The 24,369-nt window shown below is 41.0% G+C and overlaps 1 protein-coding gene across 2 annotated transcripts in view; it reads left to right on the plus strand.

Annotated features, from left to right (window-relative positions):
• The first annotated feature begins 2,679 nt into the window (after nt 1-2,679).
• baz1a (bromodomain adjacent to zinc finger domain, 1A) overlaps nt 2,680-24,369 on the plus strand; it is a 33,998-nt gene continuing 12,308 nt past the window's right edge. The window contains exons 1-27 of one of the 2 annotated variants that reach the window (XM_015002949.2): nt 2,680-2,786; nt 3,125-3,257; nt 4,939-5,217; nt 5,782-5,943; nt 7,976-8,074; nt 8,326-8,413; nt 8,498-8,608; nt 9,445-9,681; nt 9,761-9,856; nt 10,446-10,584; nt 12,499-12,630; nt 13,688-14,008; nt 14,465-14,630; nt 14,931-15,023; nt 15,383-15,462; nt 15,632-15,744; nt 16,260-16,495; nt 16,578-16,807; nt 19,256-19,374; nt 19,456-19,610; nt 19,799-19,944; nt 20,802-20,873; nt 22,686-22,771; nt 22,868-23,032; nt 23,124-23,347; nt 23,419-23,577; nt 23,656-23,834. In XM_015002949.2, coding sequence (XP_014858435.2) covers nt 3,145-3,257; nt 4,939-5,217; nt 5,782-5,943; nt 7,976-8,074; nt 8,326-8,413; nt 8,498-8,608; nt 9,445-9,681; nt 9,761-9,856; nt 10,446-10,584; nt 12,499-12,630; nt 13,688-14,008; nt 14,465-14,630; nt 14,931-15,023; nt 15,383-15,462; nt 15,632-15,744; nt 16,260-16,495; nt 16,578-16,807; nt 19,256-19,374; nt 19,456-19,610; nt 19,799-19,944; nt 20,802-20,873; nt 22,686-22,771; nt 22,868-23,032; nt 23,124-23,347; nt 23,419-23,577; nt 23,656-23,834 — 4,000 coding nt within the window. In that variant the 5' untranslated portion in view covers nt 2,680-2,786; nt 3,125-3,144. Of the gene's footprint in view, nt 2,787-2,814; nt 3,258-4,938; nt 5,218-5,781; nt 5,944-7,975; nt 8,075-8,325; nt 8,414-8,497; nt 8,609-9,444; nt 9,682-9,760; nt 9,857-10,445; nt 10,585-12,498; nt 12,631-13,687; nt 14,009-14,464; nt 14,631-14,930; nt 15,024-15,382; nt 15,463-15,631; nt 15,745-16,259; nt 16,496-16,577; nt 16,808-19,255; nt 19,375-19,455; nt 19,611-19,798; nt 19,945-20,801; nt 20,874-22,685; nt 22,772-22,867; nt 23,033-23,123; nt 23,348-23,418; nt 23,578-23,655; nt 23,835-24,369 lie in introns of those variants that run through there. The other variant, XM_015002950.2, reaches the window with a different exon arrangement.

Raw genomic sequence — 24,369 nt, forward strand, 5'->3', positions numbered from 1 at the left:
CCTAAATTTTATCACTCACATGGTCTGTTCCTAAATCCTTAGTGAACTGTTCACATAGTGATTTCAGGACCAGAACTGAACAGAAACAACACAGAATTCTTTGTACTCTGTTTAACTTTAAAAGAGGCAGTATTATTTATTTTCCAAGCACATAGTATTATTTTATAGCACCTCCATCTTCAGCATGACATCACAACATTAAGGTGTTAACCGTTCTTATCAGCTTTGCACTGAGAAGTTGTTCCTATGATGAGGTCAGCAGAGGCGCAGTTCCACCAGGTGTTTGCTAATTGCTGCTGCCGCTAGTCTGGAGGAGCTGAGCTGCAGAAGGCTGCTCTGTGAGATAAAGCTCAGCTGGAGACTGCAACTTAAAGGAGGAGCTTTAGCTTTATGAAAATAGGCGGAGCTTTGGGAGAGCAAGTGTTTAGACTCCCACGAATGGTTGCCATGTGAAATTTAAGAATTCCTCAAACATGCATAAAAGAATCAAAGCAACATTCAGGTTTGCTTTTAAAGAGTGAATAACATTACAGAGACCAATTTAAAGGTGGCACTAAGCAAAATAGTCATTTTTACATTCTTTTTCTATTAATTATTTATCCTTCATCCTCCCAGACCTGCCTTCTGTGTTTTCTAACTTTCTCTAACAAACTCCTGAGTCCAGAAACAGAACAGCTGCATATTCACACAGCTGGACTTTATTCGTACACAGGCAATTAGCTCTGACTTTTTATTAGAGGTATAAAACTAAAGGGGGGTTAATACACACCACACTTCTCAGTGTTTTTTAGATTTGTTTTATTTTGCTTCCATGTAATAATGTTTCTCCATCCAATGAAGACCTGGTAAAAAAAAATTAGGTTGTAATTAGATAAAAACTGAAAGAGTTCAAAGGGTATGAGTTCACAGCATCTTGTCTCAGTGTGTTTTTCTATCATTGCTTCTACCATAGAAACAGTCAGAAAAGCCACCTACAGACAGAGAGACAGGAAAACAGATGAGGCATTGAACAAAGTCGAATCACCTTTGCACATTTTAAATTTTCATTTAAAATTTGAATAGATCAGACCTCAGATAAAGATGGTATATGTTAGCTGCATCAGGCAAGCTGATGCCTATAAAATTGCTTTTTCCATATTATGGAAAATACATGTTTTCAGTACTATTGGAGCACTGTGTCATAATGTTCAAGTGAGAGGGTAGTTGTAAGGTTGGGACATTTCATTTTGAAGCAGCGAGCAGAAATCTACCCAGACCTTAAACCCACTCAGAACCTGTTGTGAGTCTCAAAAAACAGCTAGAGAAACATAAGCCAACAAATATGACAACAGGTTACCATGGGGATTTGGGCATCTGACGGTATCCAGCATTCACTGTCCTCTGTTTATCTGAGATTGGGTTGAGGAGGTCCAGGAGGAAAACCCAGACATCCAATGAGTTCTGCGTCTTCACCTGGGGTTTCTTCACTGCTGAAACTTGTATCACATTTTTAACAATTGCTTAGAAAATTCCAGAAACTACATGTCACCAGTGACATTTACAATTTATTCATTTTTTTCTGTTTGAATTTTTTTTCCAGGCTTCTTGTGAGGTGAGTTTGCTTAATGGTAACACTGAAAAGAAAAGGCATTCATCGGAGAACTCCTCAATATAGCTGCTCGATGCATCTCAATTTCAAGATGTTTGCTTTGATTCTGATTTTGTGTTGAGTTATGATCAGGACAAGCCCACCTTTCTGTGATTGACTAGAGCCCCCTGCTGACCGGAAGTTCTCTTTGGGGTCCCCAAAAGAATTTAGGAGGGAGAAGACACAGTGCAGGTTGACAAATGTAGTAGTTATTCTTAATAAGTTATGTTAATGGGGTCATAATTTAATTTTAATTTAATGTTTTCAAGGTCCACATTTTGCACAAAGTGAAGAGTCTTTTTTTTTTTTATTAATGGCTTCTTATACTGGAAATACCTGAAGAAAGTTATCAAATGTCACCTTTATCCACTTCAAATTATCCGGAAGGCCAAAAATATCTGAATTGCCTATAAAATTGCTTAAAAAGAAGGAAATTAGAGACTTTCCTGTCTTATTTCATCCTGTTTGAGCTCAACTTTGTAGTTACTTTGAGAATTGTTTTATATTATTACTATTTAAAATCTTCACCTGAAGTACTATTTGTTTGATAAATAATGCAATGTGACCAAAAAGTTATATTATACTGTCATTTAAAGAAAACTTACAGGAAAACTGCAAAACAAATAGCTTTAAATGCAAAATGGAAAAATAGTCAACCATGGAGAAATAAAGGTCAGTGGTGGGTGATGGGCTAAATGGAAGTGTGCCCCAAAATTCCATTCTGCTTATGGCTTCATTTAACTTTGAGTAGGCTCTGTCGATCATTACTATCTTCGGCGGGATTCCGTTATTTTTTCCCCCCTCCATCTCTGTTACTTTGTCAAATTGACTGAATTTGAACCTAACTAAAGGAGATAGCCTGTCAATAAAAGTGTGCAAATATTGTTTGGGTGTGTAAATTTTGACAAAGGTGTTTTAATATATTTAAAAGATCTTCCGAACACTTTATTCTTAATAAATGGACTCTGTTGTTGCGCGGTCACCGACATTTTCCTTTTCTTACACTCAAGAAACAAACGTAGGCGAAGTACTGAAATTTCCCAGCTGACCGTGAAGTGGTTGAAAACTTCGTCAACAAGCCGCCAGTGAGACGGCTAAGCCCGGAGTTCTTCCTCCTCATTTCGGACCGCCTGTTATCGCTTCATCGTTTCACAACTAGGTAAAGACCGGCCGTTTTTATCGGTTTCTCTGTCTGTTTTAGCGTACCGAATGTCGGAGGAATGAAGTTGTGAGCTTTGTGCTGAATTGGCTCTGAGTTTAGCGTGTCGGCTGGGACATAATGAAGAGGAGCACTTCCATGCGGGCTGGATTATCGGCGCGTGTAACAAAAGACCCGCTCACCACCTCCTCCTCACTCCTGCTGTTCTGTCGAGCTCCTGCCACATTCTAACCGGGGCTCTGCTTCAGCTCTGAGCTTTTAGCTGAGGCGTTTCACTTGAGTTTTCGTGTTTTATTCGGTAAAGACGAGTGACCCGGTTTCGCTCCTCTTTCTTTCAGAGTGGAAGCGGAGCGAAGAGATGCCGCTACTCCACAGAAAGCCCTTTACCCGACAGAAACCTCCGGCTGATCTTCGACCGGACGAAGAAGTGTTTCTCTGTAAAATTACTCATGAAATCTTCAGGACCTATGAGTAAGTAGCAGCCTCAACTCTTAAAAAATAAAAAATAAAACGCTTAAAGTAAGTTTGGGATGTTCTATCAATGAGAAAAACTTCCACACGAAACATAAAAGCTAACTTTATAGTAAATTAAAATAAAATAATATATATAGGTTTTTTTTTTTTACCAAGATGCGAAAGTCCCAAGGACAGTAGAAAACAGGTTAAAGCGGGTAGTGAAAGGTCAGTAGGAGCGGGACAGGTGTACGGTTGGCTAGCTAAAGTGACTGTTAGCTTGGTAGCTACCAGAGCTTAGCTTGGAGAGTTTAGCCCATATAACACAGTCCTCTCATTCACATCATATAGGAGGGTTATTAGACAAACAAAAACCTATAAATATGAAATATTTGACTCATGTGGTGACCCGTTAACTTCTGAAGTCAGACGTTGTATGTAGGAATGATATAAAACCTAATTTAGTCATGAAATTCGGGAACTAGTAGGATTTCCTAATAATTGTGCTCAGTGATCAGGCTAACCACCATCAGTAAACATAATCACACCGTCTACTACATTTTATTCTTTCAGACATTATCGCTAATTTTCATTCGATTAGGCTATATGTTACAGTTTGTGAAAACTATTTAATGAGGATAAACTCTGTTAAAAGTGTAAATAAACAGTTTTTAACTGTTACTGTCAAAAGGCAGCCATATTGGATGTCGGGTAAAAAGGCTTGTGAGAAACCTACAACTTTCCTGCTGACAGGTTTGATTCTCCGGGACCTTTCTGTTCATTTCTCCAGTTACAATCTTAAAAGCTTCAACTTCTGAATTAAAACCCAGTGCATAATCAGTTTGCATAATTAAGTAAACATGCCGGGGATATAAAAATTTTTATTTTTGTTTTGCTCTTACATGGTACCATTAGAAACTGAAACTTATGTGGTAATGCTGTCTAAAATGCCCCAAAAAATGGTGGTTGGGAAAGTCAATTCACTGAAGTGCCACAGATTCTAAAACATTTCAGAACCAGTGTTTCATACAATTCCCTAAAAAACAACAAAAAAAAACATGATGTATTACACAATTACTAATCATATTCATCTTTGAAAATGTGTATTGTAAAATTAACGTGTTAAATGTATGTAATAGACAAATTCCATAAATATCAAGTGACAAAAATATACATGGAGACAAAAATAAAAGGCAGCCTAACAAGTGGGCCAATGGTTTATTTCAGCAAGCTCTAGTTTTTGATTGTTTCTTGGAATAAGTATAAAAATTACCTACAGAAATGCTCAAATTTGATCCGTTGCCTGTTTTTTTATTTGTATTTTTTAAGCCATTCAGCGTCCAAAATGATATGCAGGCTTCAGCTGTTCCAAAGAACCAATATTTACATACATGTTCTTGGTATAAATGGAGAAAAAATTATGCCAAGGACAGGAGTTGATTTTTTTTTTCCAACTATTACATCTCAGCTGATATAAAAGAGAAACGATCAAGATGGACAAGGGTTATTATTAACAATTTAGGTTTGTGTTGCCCATCCTTTGACTTAATCATCAGCTCACCAAGGTTCTGAACATTTCTCTGTTTGAATCAGAATTCCCATTAGCCTGTGTGCTATTTGTATCTAAAAATTGCAGCATGCTGCATGAAGTTCGTGTGAAGATGTGAACCAGCTGTTTTTCTGTCCCTCCCTCCCACAGTGAGTTCTTTGAGAGGACCATCCTTTGCAACAGTTTGGTGTGGAGCTGTGCTCTGACAGGCCGAGCCGGCCTCACCTACCTGGAGGCCGTGGAGAGCGAGCGGCGGGCGAAGCAGAGCCTGGAGAGCTTCCCTCAGGCCCTGGTGGTGCCAATGCTCCACCTGGCTGCTCTGAGCCGCCACTGCAGGCTGTCGGAGCTCTGCGAGGACGTCTATGGCTTCGTCAAGGATCGTTTCTTCCCAGGAGAGATAGTGGATGTGAGCGGACGCAACGGAACTAGGTATGCACCAGTAACCTAGTTTTAATGTTCATCTTCAGGCTCCAGGAGTCACCATCAAGGACATCTATAACTACGTTTCCATTGACCATAAAACTGTGCAAACTGGTATTATGAAAATGAATTTGCTTAATGGAAACGTGCCAGTTAAAAAATAAATAAAAACTCATATTTCTTGATGAGTTTTGACGCTAGGATGAGATGATTTATCAGCCGTATAGAAACCAGTGGAGAACAAGCAGCCTCCAGCTCTCAGAATTGATGCATTTCACAAAACTTGAATGGAAACTTTTTTTCGCATCATGTGATCAACATCCAGATGTTACTTCTGGTGAAAATTACAAAGATGATGACAGGAAGTGGTATTAGGATGACAGCAATGCATATTTTTTAATGACTTGATCCATGAACAATCTTATTCACGTGTGACTTTAATTTAATTTCTTATTTAATGGAAAAGCTGCAATTGTGATTTTAAAAAAAATTGATTTATTTATTTATTTTTTAACATTAGTTAAATTGGACTATTCATAGCTTTCCCAAGTGTAAATACTGTGTGTATTTCAGGCGTGTGTGCGAGATCGTGCAGGTGTTGTCACTTTACGCTTGTGCTAACGGAGCGCCACTCACTAACCGGCAAAGCAAGGCAGCAGACAGCGACACCATTGTGATTAGTGACAGCGACGAGGAGAGTGACGCCTTCCAGAGCTCCACAGCACATCTCAACGGGTTAGTAGATCACAAACCACTCTGGAACACAATTCCTCAAACTGTTTGATGAATGCAAAAAATTGAGCTGGGATTATTTGAGTTATGGACAGGCAGAAGAGGGTTAGCGGATTTGATCCAGATCTGCAGTAGAACCATGTAGCCAATGGCAGATTCAGGTTCCATCCAGTTAAAGCAGGAGGTTGGCCTTGTTTCCAGTGCACTAAGAGCTTTGTGTATGATGTGCTTCCTGTGTCGCTCTTCTGATGTTATTTCTGTTGCGTAGTAGAGCTGTGGAGATTTCCTGTTTCTAAGATGTACAAAAAAATCCCACATTTGTGAACTTATGCCATTTAGTTCAATTCAGTTTATTTATATGACGACAATTAACAACAAATGTCATCTCGAGGCATTTTATAAACCATTCATTATACATACATTCCCATTGATACTAGTTATCAAACAGTGTAAGAAGTTTAGTTCATTATTCTAGTTAGTTTGAAAAGTTTCTAAGTAAACCCAGCAGATTGCATCCAGTCATTGACTCGCAGCATTCACTCCTCCTGGACCAGCAGGGGGCAACAGTAGATAACCGCTGGCATGGAATTGTTGATTTTACCGTAATCCCTCCTACTCAGCATGCATGTAGTGACAGTGGAGAGGATAAACTCCTATTTAACAGGAAGAAACCTCCAATTAACCAGAACCTGGGTCAGTATAAGCAGCCATCTACCACAACCGACTAGAGGTCTGAGGAGACAGAGCAGAGACACAAAAGAAACTTTTTACTAACCTTCTGTGTTGGTAAAAAATTAATAGCAGGAGAGGGAGAATGATTAGTTGATGGCATCATTATGTCACACGATGACCTCCTCCAGGAAGGACTCAGCCAATGAGAACGCCAGACCAGAGAAACACTAGGAGAAAACATAAAAGGAGTGAAATTAGATAGATGTTTAGAACAGATAAATGTGTGGATGTGCCAAAACTTTCTCCAGCTGAACAGAAACACAACTGAAGTTATTATCTTTGGACCTAAAGAGGAACGATCTAGAGTCAGTGCACAGCTTTATTTATTACAACTAAAAACCAGCGATCAGGCCCGAAACCTGGAAGTAGTGATGAACTCTGACCTGAAACTTCAGAGCCACATAAAGACATTTACAAAGTCGGCCTTCTGTCATCTGCAGAAGGTAGACTAATGTCTCAGCGAGATCTAGAGAAACTTATCCATGCGTTTATCTTTAGCCGCATTGATTACTGCAACAGCATCTTTACAGGTCTGACTAACGAATCAATCAAACAGTTGCAGCTGATCCAGAAGCTGCTGCTGTTCTCACTAAAACCAGGAAGATAGAGCACATAACACCAGTTTTAAAGTCCCTACACTGGCTCCCTGTAGCTCAAAGAATAGATTTTAAAATACTGTTGTTAGTTTATAAATCACTGAACGGCTTATCACCAGAAAACATTAAAGATCTGCTGTTGTATCAACCTCAAGTCTTCTGGCTCTGGTTCTGGTCTGCATTCAGAACCAGAACCAAACAAGGAGAAGCAGCATTCAGCTTCTATGCACCATAAATCTGGAACAAACTTGCAGAAAACTGTACAACAGCTGAAACACTGAGGTCCTTTAAATCTTGACTAAAAACCCAGCTGTTTAGAGTTGTATTTGAAGCATAATCTATTAAGAACTTAATGTTGGCACTTGGTTAAATATAATGTTTTGATTGTTGATTCTATGTTGCATGACTTTGTGTTTTTATTATGTAAAGCACTTTGAAATGCCTTGTTTCTGAAATGTGCTATACAAATAAAACTTGATTGATTGAAATTAATCTGAGGGGCACTCTTTTAAAATGGATCAATGGAAACATATATTTACTGACAGAACATTTAAAGAACTGCGTACAATTAAAATAAACAAAATTATCCAGGCGAAGATTTAAAATTTAGGACATAAAAGGTTAAATAATATAGAATGGCATTGGAACAAGGCAGGTTGTGTTGACACAATAAATCTCCCCTTCTCATAAACTGTTTTGTGTTTTAGTGGAAAGAAGCCCTTGAGTCCATCAGCGTTTAATTACAGAGTAAGGATTGTCAAGGATGAAAACGGCGAACCTTTCACGGTCAAAGCCAGTCAAATCAGGTAAGAGTCTAATCTCATAATTCGTTTTTGTAAACTAATTGAAGATGCTTACTCTGAGAATTCCAGAAGGGACACATTTCCAAATCCAGCCTGCTCCATAACAAAGGATCAAACATGATGTACACCAATCAGCCTTCAACCTCATGGATGTGTCAATGTGGAAGCAGACAGGAGATCGGCTCTGAAGGACTGGAGTTTGAGACCACTGGTTCTGATTCTAAACTAGTTGTTACTCTGTTTGTTTTTCTCAGTCGCAAGAAAACGACCCTATCCAGAGAGAGACTGAAACTCCTCTTCAAGCAGCATTGTGAGCCTCAGAGGGGATGCATTGTTCTAAAGGTAGGAGCTCCATTAGTGTCACCTGCTCTGCAGGAAATGACTGTAGATCCTGTTAACTCACAGTGGTGTCCATTTATTTTTTAGCCTTCTACAGTGAAGAAGTACAGGCTGTCTGAACAGACCTTCTCTCAGTTCTTCCCTGATGATCCCCCCATTTTCCCCTTCAGCCTCCACTCTAATGGCTCCCCTGGACAGGTATGTGCACCATGCAGGATGATGAGAGGCAATGCTCATTTCTAATAATAATAATAATAAGACCTCAAAGAAATCTGGAACTCTTATTGGTGAGAAAAAACTGAATATTATGTCTGTCTTTTCCTCTTGGTCAATTCTTTCTACTCAGTTATTACTGCTTGATAAAACACTAGCTCTTGTTCAGACAATGTTTCTGTGTTCGTGCTGAACATGAGGCTATCAAGTCTTGGTCTAATTTTCTGTTCGGAGCTTGCATCAACACGCCCTGACTTACTCAGATACTAGTAGACGGCTTTAACGGTTTACATCTGACGTTAAAACATCTGATCTTAAAATCTGGGTCAAATGGTCACATCTATTATCTTGCTCTACAGGCAAATAATGTCAGTGTGCTGTCAGCAAGAACTTCAGAACGTTGGCTAATGTTTCTAGAAAATCATAAATGCATTTAATTACCAGAACTATATTAGGCACACATTACTATGGCTGGGATTGAGTCTCGTCAAATGTTTTGGTGGCTAACATTAAGGCCAGTAATGAGATCTAAGAGAAGTATTCACGATATGTGATTTCTTAAAGCTCAGGATCATATGCAATAAAAGACCAAGGGGGACCCATTTAATAAATTAGAATGTTAATGAAAAGTCAGTTTGTCAGGAACTGTACCAGTAAGTGAACTCTCCAAAGTCCCAAACAAGAAGCTTGAAGTTATCTAAACTTTGTTAGTCATCTTAGAAAAAGCTGATGGAGGATATTTTGTCATTCATTCAGTCTGAAATGTTAAGGTGGAATATTTCCAGTCTATTTAAGGCCTTATTGAGTGAACTTGCTTCCAGACGTCGTCAATAAATGTGCTGGAGGAGAAGCTGATGCTGCTGCAGAGGCGGGAAGAGATGGCTGCTGCAGGCTATGAGAAGGCCCGGCTGAAGAGGGAGAGGGAGGAGGCGCAGGAGGCCAGAAGGAGGGAGCGGGAAGGCAAAGACAGGCTGAGGGAGGTGCAGAGACAAAGGTTTGAGGAGGAGAAGCAGAGGAAGAGGGAGGAGAGGGAGCGCAGGAAACTGGAGAAAGACAGAGTGAGTAACTGGAAACATCAGACACTTTTCCAGTTTGGGAGGAAAACTTTGAGCCGCAATTTTACCAACTGATTGACAGGAACGAGAGAAGCTGAAGGAAGAGAAGAAGAAATATGCCCAGCGACTGAAGCTGTGGAACAAACCCAGAGAGGACATGGAGTGTGAAGACTTAAAGGTCAGTGAATGCAGCAGCTTCAGAGGTTGGGCCAACAGATATTAGCCAACATGCTCATTGAACTACTTTTAAATGTAGAAATATCAACCAATCAAAAACAAAAAAAATACAACAACCAGATGTATGATTGTTGTTCACTTCACTTTAAGAAAAATGTAATTTAAATATTAATATTTTATCATTTCTAGCACAGTAGGAAAATAATAAATTAGTAGGCAGACTGTTGCTGAATGTTCTGCTAGAGTATAACTTGTTTTTCTTGATCAGTTCTGATGATACAAAAATGTTAAAAACATTCCACTGTTTTTTCAATGAGAGTAATACATACCAATACATTTAAAATATGTGTGGAGTTTAGTGATACAAGTGGTACTACTTTATGTAACTGATGTCCTAAAGACACATATTACAAATGGGAATGTTTTTAAAGAGAAGTGAATGCTGTGCCATGCAGTCACAGTCAGACAGTTTAAAAAATGAGTAAAAAATAGTTTATATCACTTTTACTTAAGGGACATGGAATTTGAAGAAAGGCTTAATTTCCTGAATTCCCTTCATACAAATGTAGAATATCTGTTTGTTCTAACAGGAGTTGCCCAGCCCAATGCCGGTGAGAACCCGTCTTCCTTCTGAGCTTTTTGGAGAAGCTCTGATGGTGCTAGAGTTCCTGCGAGCTTTTGGTGAGGCCTTTGACCTGAAAGATGAGTTCCCTGAGGGAATTACTCTAGGTGAGTATTCGTAAGTATTGGTCTGGAAATGTTTATGAATTCAAACCTACATATGCAGGTTGTTCTATTTTGGAATGATGTTTTTTAGTCTCACAATCACCTTTTTTAATTTGTTCATGTTCAAAAACCTTAGAGGGTGCACTTTCTTTTTACTATTGCTATACATTACAGGGTTTACCCCAGAAAACTTGCTAAGCCCGGTGGTTGGGGCGTCGAGGCGCCCCACCATGTTTTTGTATTAAAAGATGTTAAGTTGACAGGAAATGTAAAAGTATTACTGTTTAATTATATGTTACGGAAAAAGATCTCCAGTGAAATGCTATTTAAACTAACAACTAGTCTAAAAACAACAAATTTGCACTTCTGTTTAATCCAAATTAAGTCAGCGGCTCCATCAAGACCCCAGGGCTTCAGGGGCCCCATAAACGCTAATATTTTAAAACAGACCACAGATGCATAAATGTTTATTGAGATCATCAATGCTGTTAAATTTTATTCAATTGCTTAGACATACATAAGTTAAAAGATTTTAAGGAGCTGGCAAGTTTACTTTGTAAAACTTCAAAGAACAATATTCATAGTTGGATTGTTTTGTTACCATAGCAACAATCTGATGCTGTGAGTTTAATCTTTGAATTTACAAATACAAATTAGTAAACTGCCATTATAACTTATTGTTTTTTAGGCTGACCAATTAAACTACTCCCTTCTCCCATATTTCACTAAATCTAACACAGAAGCTGTTAGAGGTGCTGATATTTTTAACAACAAAAGGGGCCCCTTAGTCAAAATCTGCTCAAGGCCTCATACAGCCTTGGACCGGCCCTGCACATTGAGTAAATCCGCTGCACTGCGCGGAGATGCGCAACAAACGGGAGATTTAATTGAATGCTGCTTCAGTAGCTCTTTCATTTCGTGTCTGTTGAGTTTTTAATCGTCACAGAAACTATTCTGGTTGGTCGAGTTTATGGGACGAGTTTCTCAGATCTCCGTGCGCCGCGCGCATTAACTCTAAGTAGACAACACATTTGATATGGTTTGATGCATCGTGTAACCGGAAAAATAATACTAAAAAAAAAATAATAATAATATAAAATCAGCGTGATGCGTGACTCTGAGGAGACCGTGAAAGCTCCTCACCAGGCTGAACCTGCATGATCAGGTTAGCGCTGCTCGTTATCCACAAACCCTCCGGCCAACCGGGACCACAGACATAAACTTTACAGGGAAGACAGACACAGAACCACACGCTGGGCAGCGTGTTGAGATGTAAACGCCGCATATTCGTTCACAAAGATAAATCATTCTCACCGCTCCACAACGCGCTCCTCAGAATTCGCTACAAGTTATTCCTGCAGTTCACATGGAGCTGCGCAACCAGAGCTAACGTGGTGGGTTTTAAACTCTTACCTAGAGTTCTCCAAAGGATCATAATTCCTCACAGTAGGTTTATGTAAACATCCATACAGGTCACTCAGCCTGTGTCCAGTTTGAGTGAAAGGAGGCGCCAGCTGTGTGATTGGTCCACACTGTCGGTTTTAAATGCATAAACTATAAACCTGTCCTTTAGGAATAAATCTGCTCTGCTAGTGAAATGCTAAGAGCAACAGAGACGCTTGCAGCCTGACTTAAAAAAAAAAAAATTGTTTTGTTTTCTTTTAATTTTCCTAGAAATGTAAACAAGCAACGCTTAGCCTGGCGGCGAGGCTAGTAAAGCATGGCGGGCCGCCAGGCTTATAATACACTGGGGGAAACCCTGCATTATACTGCTATGCATTGAGTCCCATGGGGTTTCTAGTGTTTTGCATTAATATTAGAAATTATTTCTTTCATGAAATGGAGTTTTGATCCAAGCTGTAAGTGTTTATTTCCAGATAAAGTGGTCTGTCTAAGCAGATTTCTGTCCTCCCACAGAGGTTCTGGAGGAGGCTCTGGTCAGCACTGACCCAGAAGGTCCTTTGTGTGAGCTGCTTTTCTTCTTCCTGACGGCCATCTTTCAAGCTCTGGATGAGGAGCAGGAGGAGGTGGCCAAAGATCAGGCTGAGGGTGGGACACACACTGATCAGTCCACCATGATTCCTACATTAGTACCGGTTCTTAATGCCATCCTTTCTTGTGTTTTGTTTTAAATTGAAGGGATCCTGTTATGCAAAATTCATAATAGGTCTCCTTTGCGTGTTTTTGTGTTTTCATTTATATCTCTATTGCTTTTAAAAAAACAAACAAACCAACAAATGCTTTAACCCAGTGTTTCTCAACCCTGGTCCTCACCGCCCCCCTGTCCTGCATGTTTTAGGTATTTCCCTTCTGCCACACACCTGAATTGTATCTCTGGGTGATTAACAGGCTTCTGCAGCACTTGATGGTCATGCAATAATTTGAATCAGCTGTTCTGGAATAGAGGCACATCTAAAACATGCAGAGCAGAGGGGCGGTGAGGACCAGGGTTGAAAACACTGGTTTAACCAATCACCAATTGGCAGTAATTTAGTGTTTAATTTATAATGTATAATTTATGTCTAGAAAGCAAGTAGTTTAAGAAATTTTCAGAATGTAACATCACAATGTCTGGAATACCCTGCCGCTCACCTGGTAACCCCAGCGAAGTCCAGCCCGTCACTTAGCAACCCAAGCTGAGCTCCAGCCCATTTGGTCAGCTGGTTTTTCTAATGTATTCGCAAGTGTTTTGTTGTACATTTACCATCCAGACACCACTTGCTGCTTTCTTGTTGGTTGTGCAGGAGGCTCCACTACTGCAAAGATGTGTGGTTGCATAATCGCGCATCTGTTTGCAGTTGTTTTTTCATGTGAATGTAAACTTGATATGGGGGCGTGGCCAACAGCAGCTTATTTGAATTGAAAGTGATGAAAGCCCTAAAACGGCTCCTTCTGAAAGGAGCTCATCATAGTCAGAACTAAGACTGAAATGTCACTATCTCAGAATGATTTTGTACAAAAAAATGTGATGAACATCTTTTGTAGCCTATTGACCTTTACTTTAATAGGTCACCTTTAAGAACTATAAAGCTGCCAGGAGGGCTTTGCACCCCCTGTGGCTGGATGCTGCCAGTACATCTGATGTTTCTCTGGTTCCTCCCTGCAGACCTGTGGGAGGCTTTGGAGGACGACTCTGATCCCACTCAGTCGGCTCTGACTGCTGTCGCCTCGTTGGCTGCAGCCTGGCCTCAGCTGCATCAGGGCTCAGGGCTCAAACAGCTAGACCTGGACAGCTGCACGCTCTCCGAAATCCTGCGCCTCTACATCCTAGCCTCCGGCGCCGATTGTAACCATAGCAACGCAAAGTTCCGCTACCAGAAACAAGGTGGTTTCACGGTCATGGACGACCCATGCGTGGAACTGCGATTGTCTGACCCAGCGCTGCTGAAAAGGTTGTCCTGCACTCCAGTGTATGACCTCACACCAGGTCAGTAACTTGGCAGGAAGTCTTTAGGCAGGACAGATGAGACGATTTCACAGTGAGCAAGATCAGTAAAGAAGAAACTGCTCTTACATTCAGATAGAATCTACAACACAGACAGACTGAAATATGTACTTTGAAATGCCTTGCTGCTGAAATGTGCTATACAAATAAAATTTGATTTGATTTGAAAGAAAAGTCTTTGCCTCTGAAAATCTGACGTTTGTTGCAAATGATCACTGATGCTAACAAGGAGTTGCTCCTCTGTTCCTCTATGTTTATATGTGTTAATACTAAATGCTCCATAAGTCAGTTTTTATTAATGGCAGTAATCAATTCCTTATAAACTAGTCATCCCTTTATGTTCCTTGCAGTAATCAGTCCACCCTTCAGTTTATAGAGATAATTCAAAGTGAATTTTAAAAAAAATCAAAGAAAAATAGATAATATTTTTGTTTGCAGCGGAAAAACTAAAGATCCTTCAGGCTCTGGTGGGGAAGCTGTTGACTTTGGCTTCCAGCAGAGATCTGGTAGAGGACTGTGTGGATGAACAAAAGGCAGCCAGGCAAGAGCTGAGAGAGATCAGAGCAGAACAACACCGCCGAAAGAGGGAGGAGGTCGCTCTAAGGTAGGGAACACACCCTGCTTCTAAGTATCATTTGATCTCTGACCTCTGCTTTGTAACACTAACATCCTAAATCAAGACATTTCACTCTGAGTTTAAAGTTTAAAAAAAAAGGGTACATTGACGTACAATTATTATAATTATAGACTGATAATTATATTTGACTGTCCCAAGATGAAATATGTGTTCATTTAGTTTGTCCTGTTCTCCAGGTAAAGGGAGCCAAGATGAAGACGGGCAATTGTTTTTTACTTCTCATGTTTTAAGTTTCCCATCTGATGTGCTTGACATTTTTGTTTTTAGGGCTCGTGTTCGAAAAGAGGAAAAGCTGAGGGAGCAGGAGCTGAGACTGAGGGAGAAGAAGGAGCGATTGAAGGAAAGACTGCAAGCTAATGGGTATGGAAGGAAGTCTTCACCCAGAATGAGGAGGCTGCATTGCTTTTCTACACAATCCTCACAGAGCTGCTTCATGTCCTATTGTTGGATAAGCATTCCGTTCTCTTTGTGTGTGGATTTTCTGTCTGCTTCTGTGGAATTGTTTTTAAAACTGGATGTGTTTACAGAATACAGCATGTCACCTTTTTCTTCTCCTGGTGATTATATTAAAGTAAACACTGAAAACTGCTTCTGGGAATGACACTCAATACTTTCAGCTGGCTTGGAATTGAATCACTTCTGGAGAAGGGCTAGTAGCATTAAAGCTGTAAATGGTGGAAATGATTGGTGTTCTGAAGTCCTATTTCCTCTGTCCTCAGTGAGACGGCTGCTGAGGCTGAGGGAGAACAGCGTGATAAGAACGCTAAAGAAAATGCTCCGTCCAGCACACTGAAAACAGGTAACATCTGATCCCCAGCAGGGCATTTTGACTCAACATACTGCACTAATGGGTAGAGGTTTTCAGCTCAAGCAAACAGGACAATTATTATAATTATAGACTGATGATTATATTTGATTTGTCCCAAGATGAAATATGTGTTCATTTAGTTTGTCCTGTTGTTCTCCAGGTAAAGGGAGCCAAGATGAAGACGGGCAACAGCAGCAAATGCATTCTGATTCAAAACCCTGCGACCTGACCTCCAACCTGAGCCCAGAGGAGCTGGAGAAGGAGCAGGAAAAGGTCAGGTGGTCACTTTTTTAAGGAGAAATGACGAGCATGACACAGTGACATGATGGAGGCTGTTGCTAGTTGAGTTTCCATTAACCTTAAAATTTAGCCAAATGAGCGTTCTGAAAACAAACACACTTATTGGAAACATGGCAGTTGTGAGAGAACTTGTGTTTTCTTGATTAAATGTTTTTCGATAGATTGAGGGGATTTTTTTCCCGGCCTTATATAAATTAGTGCATTTTCCAAAACTGTAATGGAAACACTTTTCACATCACACGAGTCACATGATCAACAAGAGTTGTTACTGGCAGAAAAGACAAAGTGGTGATAGGAGGGGCAAGGCGCGGAGTGTTGTTAGTGACCTAATAAGTTTCACATGAACTAAATTCCAAAATTAATTGCAAAATTCATTTTTGTTTTTGACATTATTTGAATACCAACAAAGTTTTATGCACACATAAAACTGGAAATGGAAAGTCTGCTAGTGTGTATTTTCTGCTTATGAGGTCTGTGTCTCCTGGCAGGTTCAAGAGTTGCTGCAGCGAATCCAGAAGGCGGCCGCCTGCACCTGCCTGCTTCCTCTGGGTAAAGACCGGTTGTTCCGCAGGTACTGGCTCATCCCATCAGCCTGCGCTCTGTTTGTGGAAGAGGACTTCTTTGGCCTGACGGAGGACATGCTGCTGCCACGCCCCAAACCTTCTGAAGACGCTGCAGCTAATATGGAGGAAACAAAAGCCGAGACTGAACAACCTGGAGAAAAGTGGGTGTTCATCAAGTATCTCTGAGAGCTTAAAGTTTAAAGAGCTTCCTAATTGTGATTTTCTGATTTCATAACCTGACAGTGCTGGTTCCAGCCTCAGTGCGCATGGAGTACCAGTGAACCGTCCCAACCAGTGGTACTTCTACAGCTCCATAGAGGACATAGATCACCTGATCGAGGCTCTAAACCCTCGAGGTCACAGAGAGAGCAGCCTGCGGGAGGCGCTGCTGCAGGACAGAGACAAGCTCCAGCTGCTGCTGCAGAGCTGTGACCAGAGCAAATACAGGCTCCTCACCACGCAGCCGGGCAACAGTGAGTCGACCTTTCTGTCCACATATGATGAGACTAGCTAGAAATCAGCACAGTTTTCTCTAGGGAAGCACTGACCCACTTTTTCACTACCAATACCAATATCTGAGGCAATATTGGCCCATACCGGTCCGATACAGAAAAACAGTGCTGAATTGACTTAGGCAAGACAAATTTATTTGCATAGCAAAATCATGTACAAGACAAGTCAAAGTTCTTTATGGAAAAATGTAATGATTAAAAACGGGCACAAGTTAAAAAAGATAAAACAAATGGAATACAAGGGAAAAAAAGACTAATTAAATTAGAAGTAAAAGATTTTAATAAAATTATTTCTGCTGTAATTTGCATGGCTAAAAAACTTTTTTTAAACACAGACATAAATGTACTGAATTATAAATTAATTGCCAACTCTGCACCAGTACAGCTCACTGAAACACACCATCACCGGCTGGTCAAACATGTAAAAATAAACTTTCAAACCATATTTCAGATGGTTCATACAACCCCTGGCAAAAAGTATGGAATCACCAGTGTTGGATGAGCAGTCATTCAGACATTTCATGCTGTAAAACAAACTCGGATCAAAAACATGATACAATATTAAGGTCATTCCAAAGTGCAACTTGTTGACTTTCAGGAACACTCAAAGAAATGAAGAGAAAACATTGTGGAAGTCAGTGAATGATACTTTTATTGACCAAACACAGGGAAATAAATATGGAATCACTCAATTCTGAGGAAAAAAGTATGGAATCACTCAAATTGGAGGTAGAAAAAAGGACACACCCAGTCTATTTCCTTTCCCTAATGGACACCTGCCCCAGATTAGATGTGCCCGTTAGTGTGCAGTTCAAAACACCTGCAGTCATGACACCTTGGAGGGCTGCTGGACGAAGTGGAGTGGCGAGAACCATGACTCCAACAAGAGAAATGTCCCTTGAAACAAAAGAGAGGATTGTGAAACTTCTTGAAGAAGGTAACCCTTCACGCATGGTTGCTAAAGATGTGGGCTGTTCACAGTCAGCTGTATCCAAGATATGGTCCAAACACAAACAGCATGGAATGGTTGTTAAAGCCAAGCGTACTGGTAGACCAAGAAAGACATTAAAGCGTCAAGACAAACAACTAAAGGTCATTTGTCTTGAAAACCAAAAAAGTACAACTAAACAGATGAAGCATAAATGGGAGGAAGCTGGAGTCAATGTATGTGACCGAACCGTAAGAAATCGCCTAAAGGAGGTGGGATTTCAATACAGGAAAGCTAAATGAAAACCAGCATTGACACCTAACCATAAAAGAACAAGATTCCGATGGGCTAAGGAGAGGCAATCATGGACTGTGGATGACTGGATGAAAGTTGTCTTCAGTGATGAGTCAAGAATCTGCATTGGACAAGGTGATGATGCTGGAACTTTTGTTTGGTGCCGTTCCAGTGAGATTTATGAAGAGGCCTGCCTGAAGAAAACAACCAAATTTCCACAGTCCTTGATGATATGGGGCTGCATGTCAGGCAAAGGCACTGGGGAGATGACTGTGGTTAATTCTTCTATCAATGCACAAGTTTACATTGACATTTTGGACAGTTTTCTCATCCCTTCAATTGAACAGATGTTTGGAGATGATGAAATAATTTTCCAAGATGACAATGCATCGTGCCATAGGGCAAAAACAGTGAAGGCATTCCTTGAAGAAAGACACATTCAGTCGATGTCATGGCCTGCAAATAGTCCAGATCTCAACCCAATAGAAAACCTGTGGTGGAGATTGAAAAAAATGTTCCACAAGAAGGCTCCAACCTGCAAAGCTGATCTGGCAACTGCTATCAAAGAGAGTAGGCACCAAATACTGTTTGTCCCTCATCAAGTCCATGCCTCAGAGACTAAAAGCTGTTATAAAAGCCAAAGATGGTGCAACTAAATACTAGTGATGTATTTTGAATGGTCTTTTGTTTATGTGTTTTTCATGATTCCATACTTTTTTCCTCAGAATTGAGTGATTCCATATTTATTTCCCTGTGTTTGGTCAATAAAAGTATCATTCACTGACTTCCACAATGTTTTCTCTTCATTTCTTTGAGTGTTCCTGAAAGCCAACAAGTTGCACTTTGGAACGACCTTAATATTGTGTCATGTTTTTGATCCGAGTTTGTTTTACAGCATGAAATGTCTGAATGACTGCTCATCCAACACTGGTGATTCCATACTTTTTGCCAGGGGTTGTAAATTGCAATTAGGAATTGTAAATTGAATGTAAAATAATAATAAAACATGATGTCACTCAGAGCACAAAGTATAGAATTGGACTGAATAGATCTGCCCTTATGGATTGGGAACATTTTCACTGATACCCAATCTACAATTTTTTTTTTTTTTTCAATATCGTCACACACATTAAAATCAGGTCGGTGCCTCTAGTTATCTCTGAGACAGCAGCTGTTTGTGTGTCCAGGTGAAGCGGAGCACTCACCCTGCTCTGCATCAGCTGAGTCCCGGATGGAGGTCAGATTAAGAGACCTGCTGCTGGACCTGGAGGACCGCATCCACCAGGGGTCCCTGGGAACCCTGAAAGTAGGCTCAGCTGCTTACAATAACAAATGACCTGCAGCCTCTAAGAGATTTCAGATCAGTTTTCATTTTGGTGTTGCTAAGGTAATGGACAGACATGTTTGGCGCTCTGCGCTGGAAGAGGGAAACTACGAGCTTCTAGCGTCTGAGGCCAAAGAAAACGGCGTGATAAACGGACAGGTGGAGCCCATGGAAGTGGACTCTGGCCACATAAAAATCAGAGACAGAGGCAGTGACAGGTAGTCTGTGCGCTCAGCATGGCTTGCTGCACGCTTATGTGATGGAATGACCTCAGTTTTCTTGATGAGAGGTGTGTGTGTGTGTGTGTGTGTGTGTGTGTGTGTGTGTGTGTGTGTGTGTGTGTGTGTGTGTGTGTGTGTGTGTGTGTGTGTGTGTGTGTGTGTGTGTGTGTGTGTGTGTGTGTCAGGCTGCAGGAGCTGAAGTCCGAAGCCACGGGGAGGACCAGCGGCAGTGAGACTCCTCAGGTGATCAGCAGCTCGGTTCGAGTTCTGGCTCAGGCCCTTGGTCATATTGAGCAAGGGATCGAGAGACGCTTCCTCAAACCTCCACTGGGTGAGTCTGCAAGCCTTGTTCAGTGGTCATCTGCTGATTTCTGCAGTTTCCAAACACACAGATCAGCCCTCCCGCACATCTCCACAACTCAAGTCCTTCACACTAGTCAGCAGCAATTGGCAAACATCTGGTGGCACTGTGTATCAGCTGAGCTCATTATAGGAGCTACTTATCAGAGTAATGCTGGTAAAAATGTTGTGCATGCTTGTGATTTATTAATTATTTATATTTAGTCATATTGGACTGTCTTGTCACTCTTAGGTATAAGAGTATATGTATATATTTTATAAACTTTGTCTCATATGGTTCTATTTGTATTATTAATATTTAATACTTCAGATGGAGTAGCTTATCAACGAATAGGCAATTTCTCTTTGGGGATCAATGAAGTATATTCTATTCTAAAGGGTTAATGGAGGAGCCATGTTTTGATGATTTCCTGGAGGCGGAGTTTCAGAAAGAACAGCAGTTTAAGGCAACAGAGGCTCTATTTCAAGGCATTAAAATACAATGTCAAATTTCCTTTTAAGTTGTGTATCATTTTTATAATCGAAGGTAACATGGTTACTTGATTATGCTATAAAATGGCACTATGTGCCTGAAAAACACACGGTACTGCCCCTTTAAATAAAAAGTTGAACTGACCAAATATTATTGCGGTGACTTTTCTCTCTGTTAAAAACTGATGATACAGCAAAATCCTTCAGGTTATGTGGATGGACTTTTCAGTCACTGTTTTCGCTGATCCAGTTTGAATTGGTTTCAATCCTCTGCGTTTCTCTCTGCATCTCTAACTGTAACAAACTCTGTGTGGTCGTCTGAATGTTGCTTTCACTGTGTGTTAATGACACTTTCAGGTGACGAAGACTCAAAAAAGGACCAGAAAGTTAAGAAGAACAAGAAGAAAGACGACGATCAAGCATCTGATGGTAGGACTTCAAATCATTAAAAGGGATATTTTAAACAGAAATGATGGGGTTCTGTAAAGTATGTTTCTACTTACTCAATACTTGGTTGGGGCTCCTTTTGCATGAATTACTGCATCAATGGCGTGTGGGACTTGCATGTTCTGACAGATGCCCTCAGGTCGTCTGCCTTGTTGGGTCTGGTGCATCTCATCTTCCTCTTGCCTACAGCCCAGAGATTTTCTATGGGGTTAAAGGCCAGAGAGTTTGCTTGCTCATCAGAAATCATAGTCATTGAAGCAGCTTCCAAAGCATCACAGACTGTGGAAACTTCTCTCTGGACTCTAAACCCCAATAATTGTCCTCAAATTGTTCCATGTTGGTCCATGAGGACATCGGTGTCATCATAACTAGAGATGTGCCGATCAGGTTTTTTCCTCCCGATACAGATACCGATCACCCATGAGGGCAGATCAACGATACCGATCACATAATTATTATTTTTTTCTTTTTTATCATAAACACTACCGGTTACAGTATGTGGAAAAAGGAACCATGAATTCACCTTAATTTAGACAAAAACTTTTTAATAACTTTTTTCAAGAAGAAAACTAAACAAAACAGGCTTTGTGCAAATTGTACTGCTATTGATAATACTATCTTTAACAGACTGATAACATATGAAGGCTCTGAAGAGGCTAAATAATGCAAAGAGCCAAAATAAAACCTCTCAACATTGCCAAAAAAATTCAAGTATAAAACTTAACATTCAAAGGCAAAAACAGGTTCCATTACAATAAACAATCCTGAGTTACTGAATGAAAACTTCCTGTTAGCATGGCGGCTAGCTGATTACTGCTAGTTCTGAGTGGCTGTTTCTGACTGATCGGAGTAATTATGCAGATCAGGGAGGAGATCGATTATTTTTTTTAGAGATTATTTGTCTCATGTTAGGACAGCGAAAGTTTTAATACGTATGTAAAATTTATTTTTTTAGGTTAGATGCTGCAGCTTTAAACAGGTTCGGTGTGAGAGTCACTACCAGGTGGAGCAGAAGCGAAGCTCCGTCTGTCAAATATTACTACCAGTAGCGTAGCAGCGGTTCAACAACGAGATCAGAACCAGCGTCTTACATCGCAGCTCGAAGACTTAAATAATTTTTTATTTGTTTAGCTTTCTGACCGTCATGCTAATCCGGGTGAGTGTTTGTAGCTGTGCGCTGCTTTACCTGCTATCTGGTCGCTCCATGTCTTTTTTACTGCAGTGAGCCTCGATGTAGCCAAACTCCGTCAAGTATATCATTGTTTTTATGTCATATTAGCTTCGTTGTGTTGATGCATTTTGACGTGCTTCAATTTTCCGCCGCAACACGCAAACTTCCCCATTCACTCAGTGCGTTATAGTTCCACATCGCTTATAGGATTTGTTGCTGCGCGTTTGCGCAGAGTCAAGGAAAGAGGAGACCAGCTGCACAGGCAGGCTGGAAATGAGATGAAAGGTATCGGCAACAAGAGCCAATGATCGCCGATCACCGATCATGCACTTTTTCACGAAAATCGGCCCGATCGATCGGCACACCTCTAATCATAACAGTTAGTTTTAAAGCAACATGGATTTTGTCCCTCTCTTCTCTTCCTCTGAAGAGAAGATGACTCTGAAGATTTCCAATTAAATGATGACCTTGATTTCCAATTAAAATGCAAACTTTACCTTCATCTGAAAAGGTAAAGTTTTCTTTTCATCTGAAAAGAGAACTCTAGACAACTGAAGAGCAGTCTGGTTTTTTACAGCCACTTCCAAGTAAGATGGTACTACTGCCTCTTGTTTCTTTGCTAGATGGCAGCAGTGACGGCGGTCGGGTGGGTAGGACGGTGCTGGACCGATGGAGGGAGTCGCTACAGGCCTGTTCAAGCTCTTCTCAGGTCACTTTTTCTAACTCGACGTCACCGTTGCCAACGTCTAGACATCCAGACTGGTTGTGTGAACACATTGCTGTACTTTGTGTCGAATCCATTCAGGTGTTTGTTCACTTGTCCAGTCTGGAGCGGAGCGTCCTCTGGTCCCGCTCGGTCCTCAACGCCCGCTGTCGCGTCTGCAGACGCAAAGGAGACGCAGACAGCATGCTGCTGTGTGACGGCTGTGACCGAGGACACCACACCCACTGTCTGAGGCCCCGCCTCAAGGCAAGCCACCGTCATCCATGACTGACATAGCTGTCCTTCCACCAAACATATTTATTAAGTAATGAGGGAAAATGATCCGACTCTCCTTCAGCATGTTCCAGAGGGCAGCTGGTTCTGTCCAGACTGCCGACCCAGACAGAGATCCAGCCGCCTTCCGTCCAGACAGCGCTCCTCCATAGACGAGGAGGAGGTGGAGGAGGAAGAGGATGAAGAGAATGGAGAAGAAGATGACTCTGAAGAGGAAGAAGAGTCGGAAGAGGAGGAAGAAGATGATGAGGAGGAAGATGAAGAGGAGGAGGAGGAGGTAGCTGTGAGGTGAGCATGGAATGGTTAGTCATGTTTGTTCAGTTTTTAGTCAACCCAAAGTAACACTTTCCACTCTGCAGTGCCAAAAAGAGCCAGGCTGCACCTCCCAAAGGCAAAACACAACAAACCACGCCCAAAACACAACAAACCACGCCCAAAGGTCAAACTGCCACGCCCAAAGGTCAACCAGCTCCGCCCAAGAGCAGCACTACTTCAGGGAAAAACTCTTCAGCCTCCAAGTGTGTATTATTTTTTTTTTTTGTAAAAATGCCGACTCTTGTTTGTTTTTTCGCTCAGTAACATCTGTCCCCAAACAGAACCTCAGGGAAGAGAGCTTCTGCATCCTCATCCAAAGCAAACACGACACCAAGCGATAGAGCGCCATCTCGCTCAGGACAGCGTGCCAGCACCCGCCTGAGTAATGAGATTCTCGCCCCAAAGAGCAACGTGAAAACTTCACCTGGTCAGAGGGAGGTCAGCAAGAAGCCCTCAGCAGGTAGAGCAACAGATGACCTCAGTACATGAAAACACCAACAGGCATAAGACATAGAGCCATGAAAGTAAAAAAAAAAAAAAAAATTTTTTTTTTTTTTTTTTTTTTTTTAGCTTTATATCATGTTATGTTATTCCCTCATCAAAAACATACCAGGTGTGTCCCCCTGGATTTTTTTTTATGAATGTTTGAGAAATTCTTGAATCTCCTACGGCAACCATTCAGCTGTGCAAAACACCTGAGTGGACCTAGCTCCACCTTCGAGGCGCACCTTCTCCTCAGAGCTGCAGTTCCCACGCTTCAGAGCTTCCGCCTCACAGAGCAGCCCTCCCCCACTCAACTCCTTCAGACTAGCCAGCTGCAATTAGCAAACAAGTGGAACTGTGCATTAGCTGAGTTCATTATAGGAGCTACTTCTCATAGCAACGTTGGTAAAAACGTTGATAAAGGGTTAATAGAGGAGCCATGTTGAGATGACTTTCTGAAGATGGAGTTTCAGAAAGAGGCATTAAATTACAAAGTCCAATTTCATTTAAGT

This window comes from Poecilia mexicana, unplaced genomic scaffold, assembly GCF_051168715.1.
Source record: "Poecilia mexicana isolate PSO_F unplaced genomic scaffold, ASM5116871v1 scaffold_22, whole genome shotgun sequence".
NCBI lineage: Eukaryota > Metazoa > Chordata > Actinopteri > Cyprinodontiformes > Poeciliidae > Poecilia > Poecilia mexicana.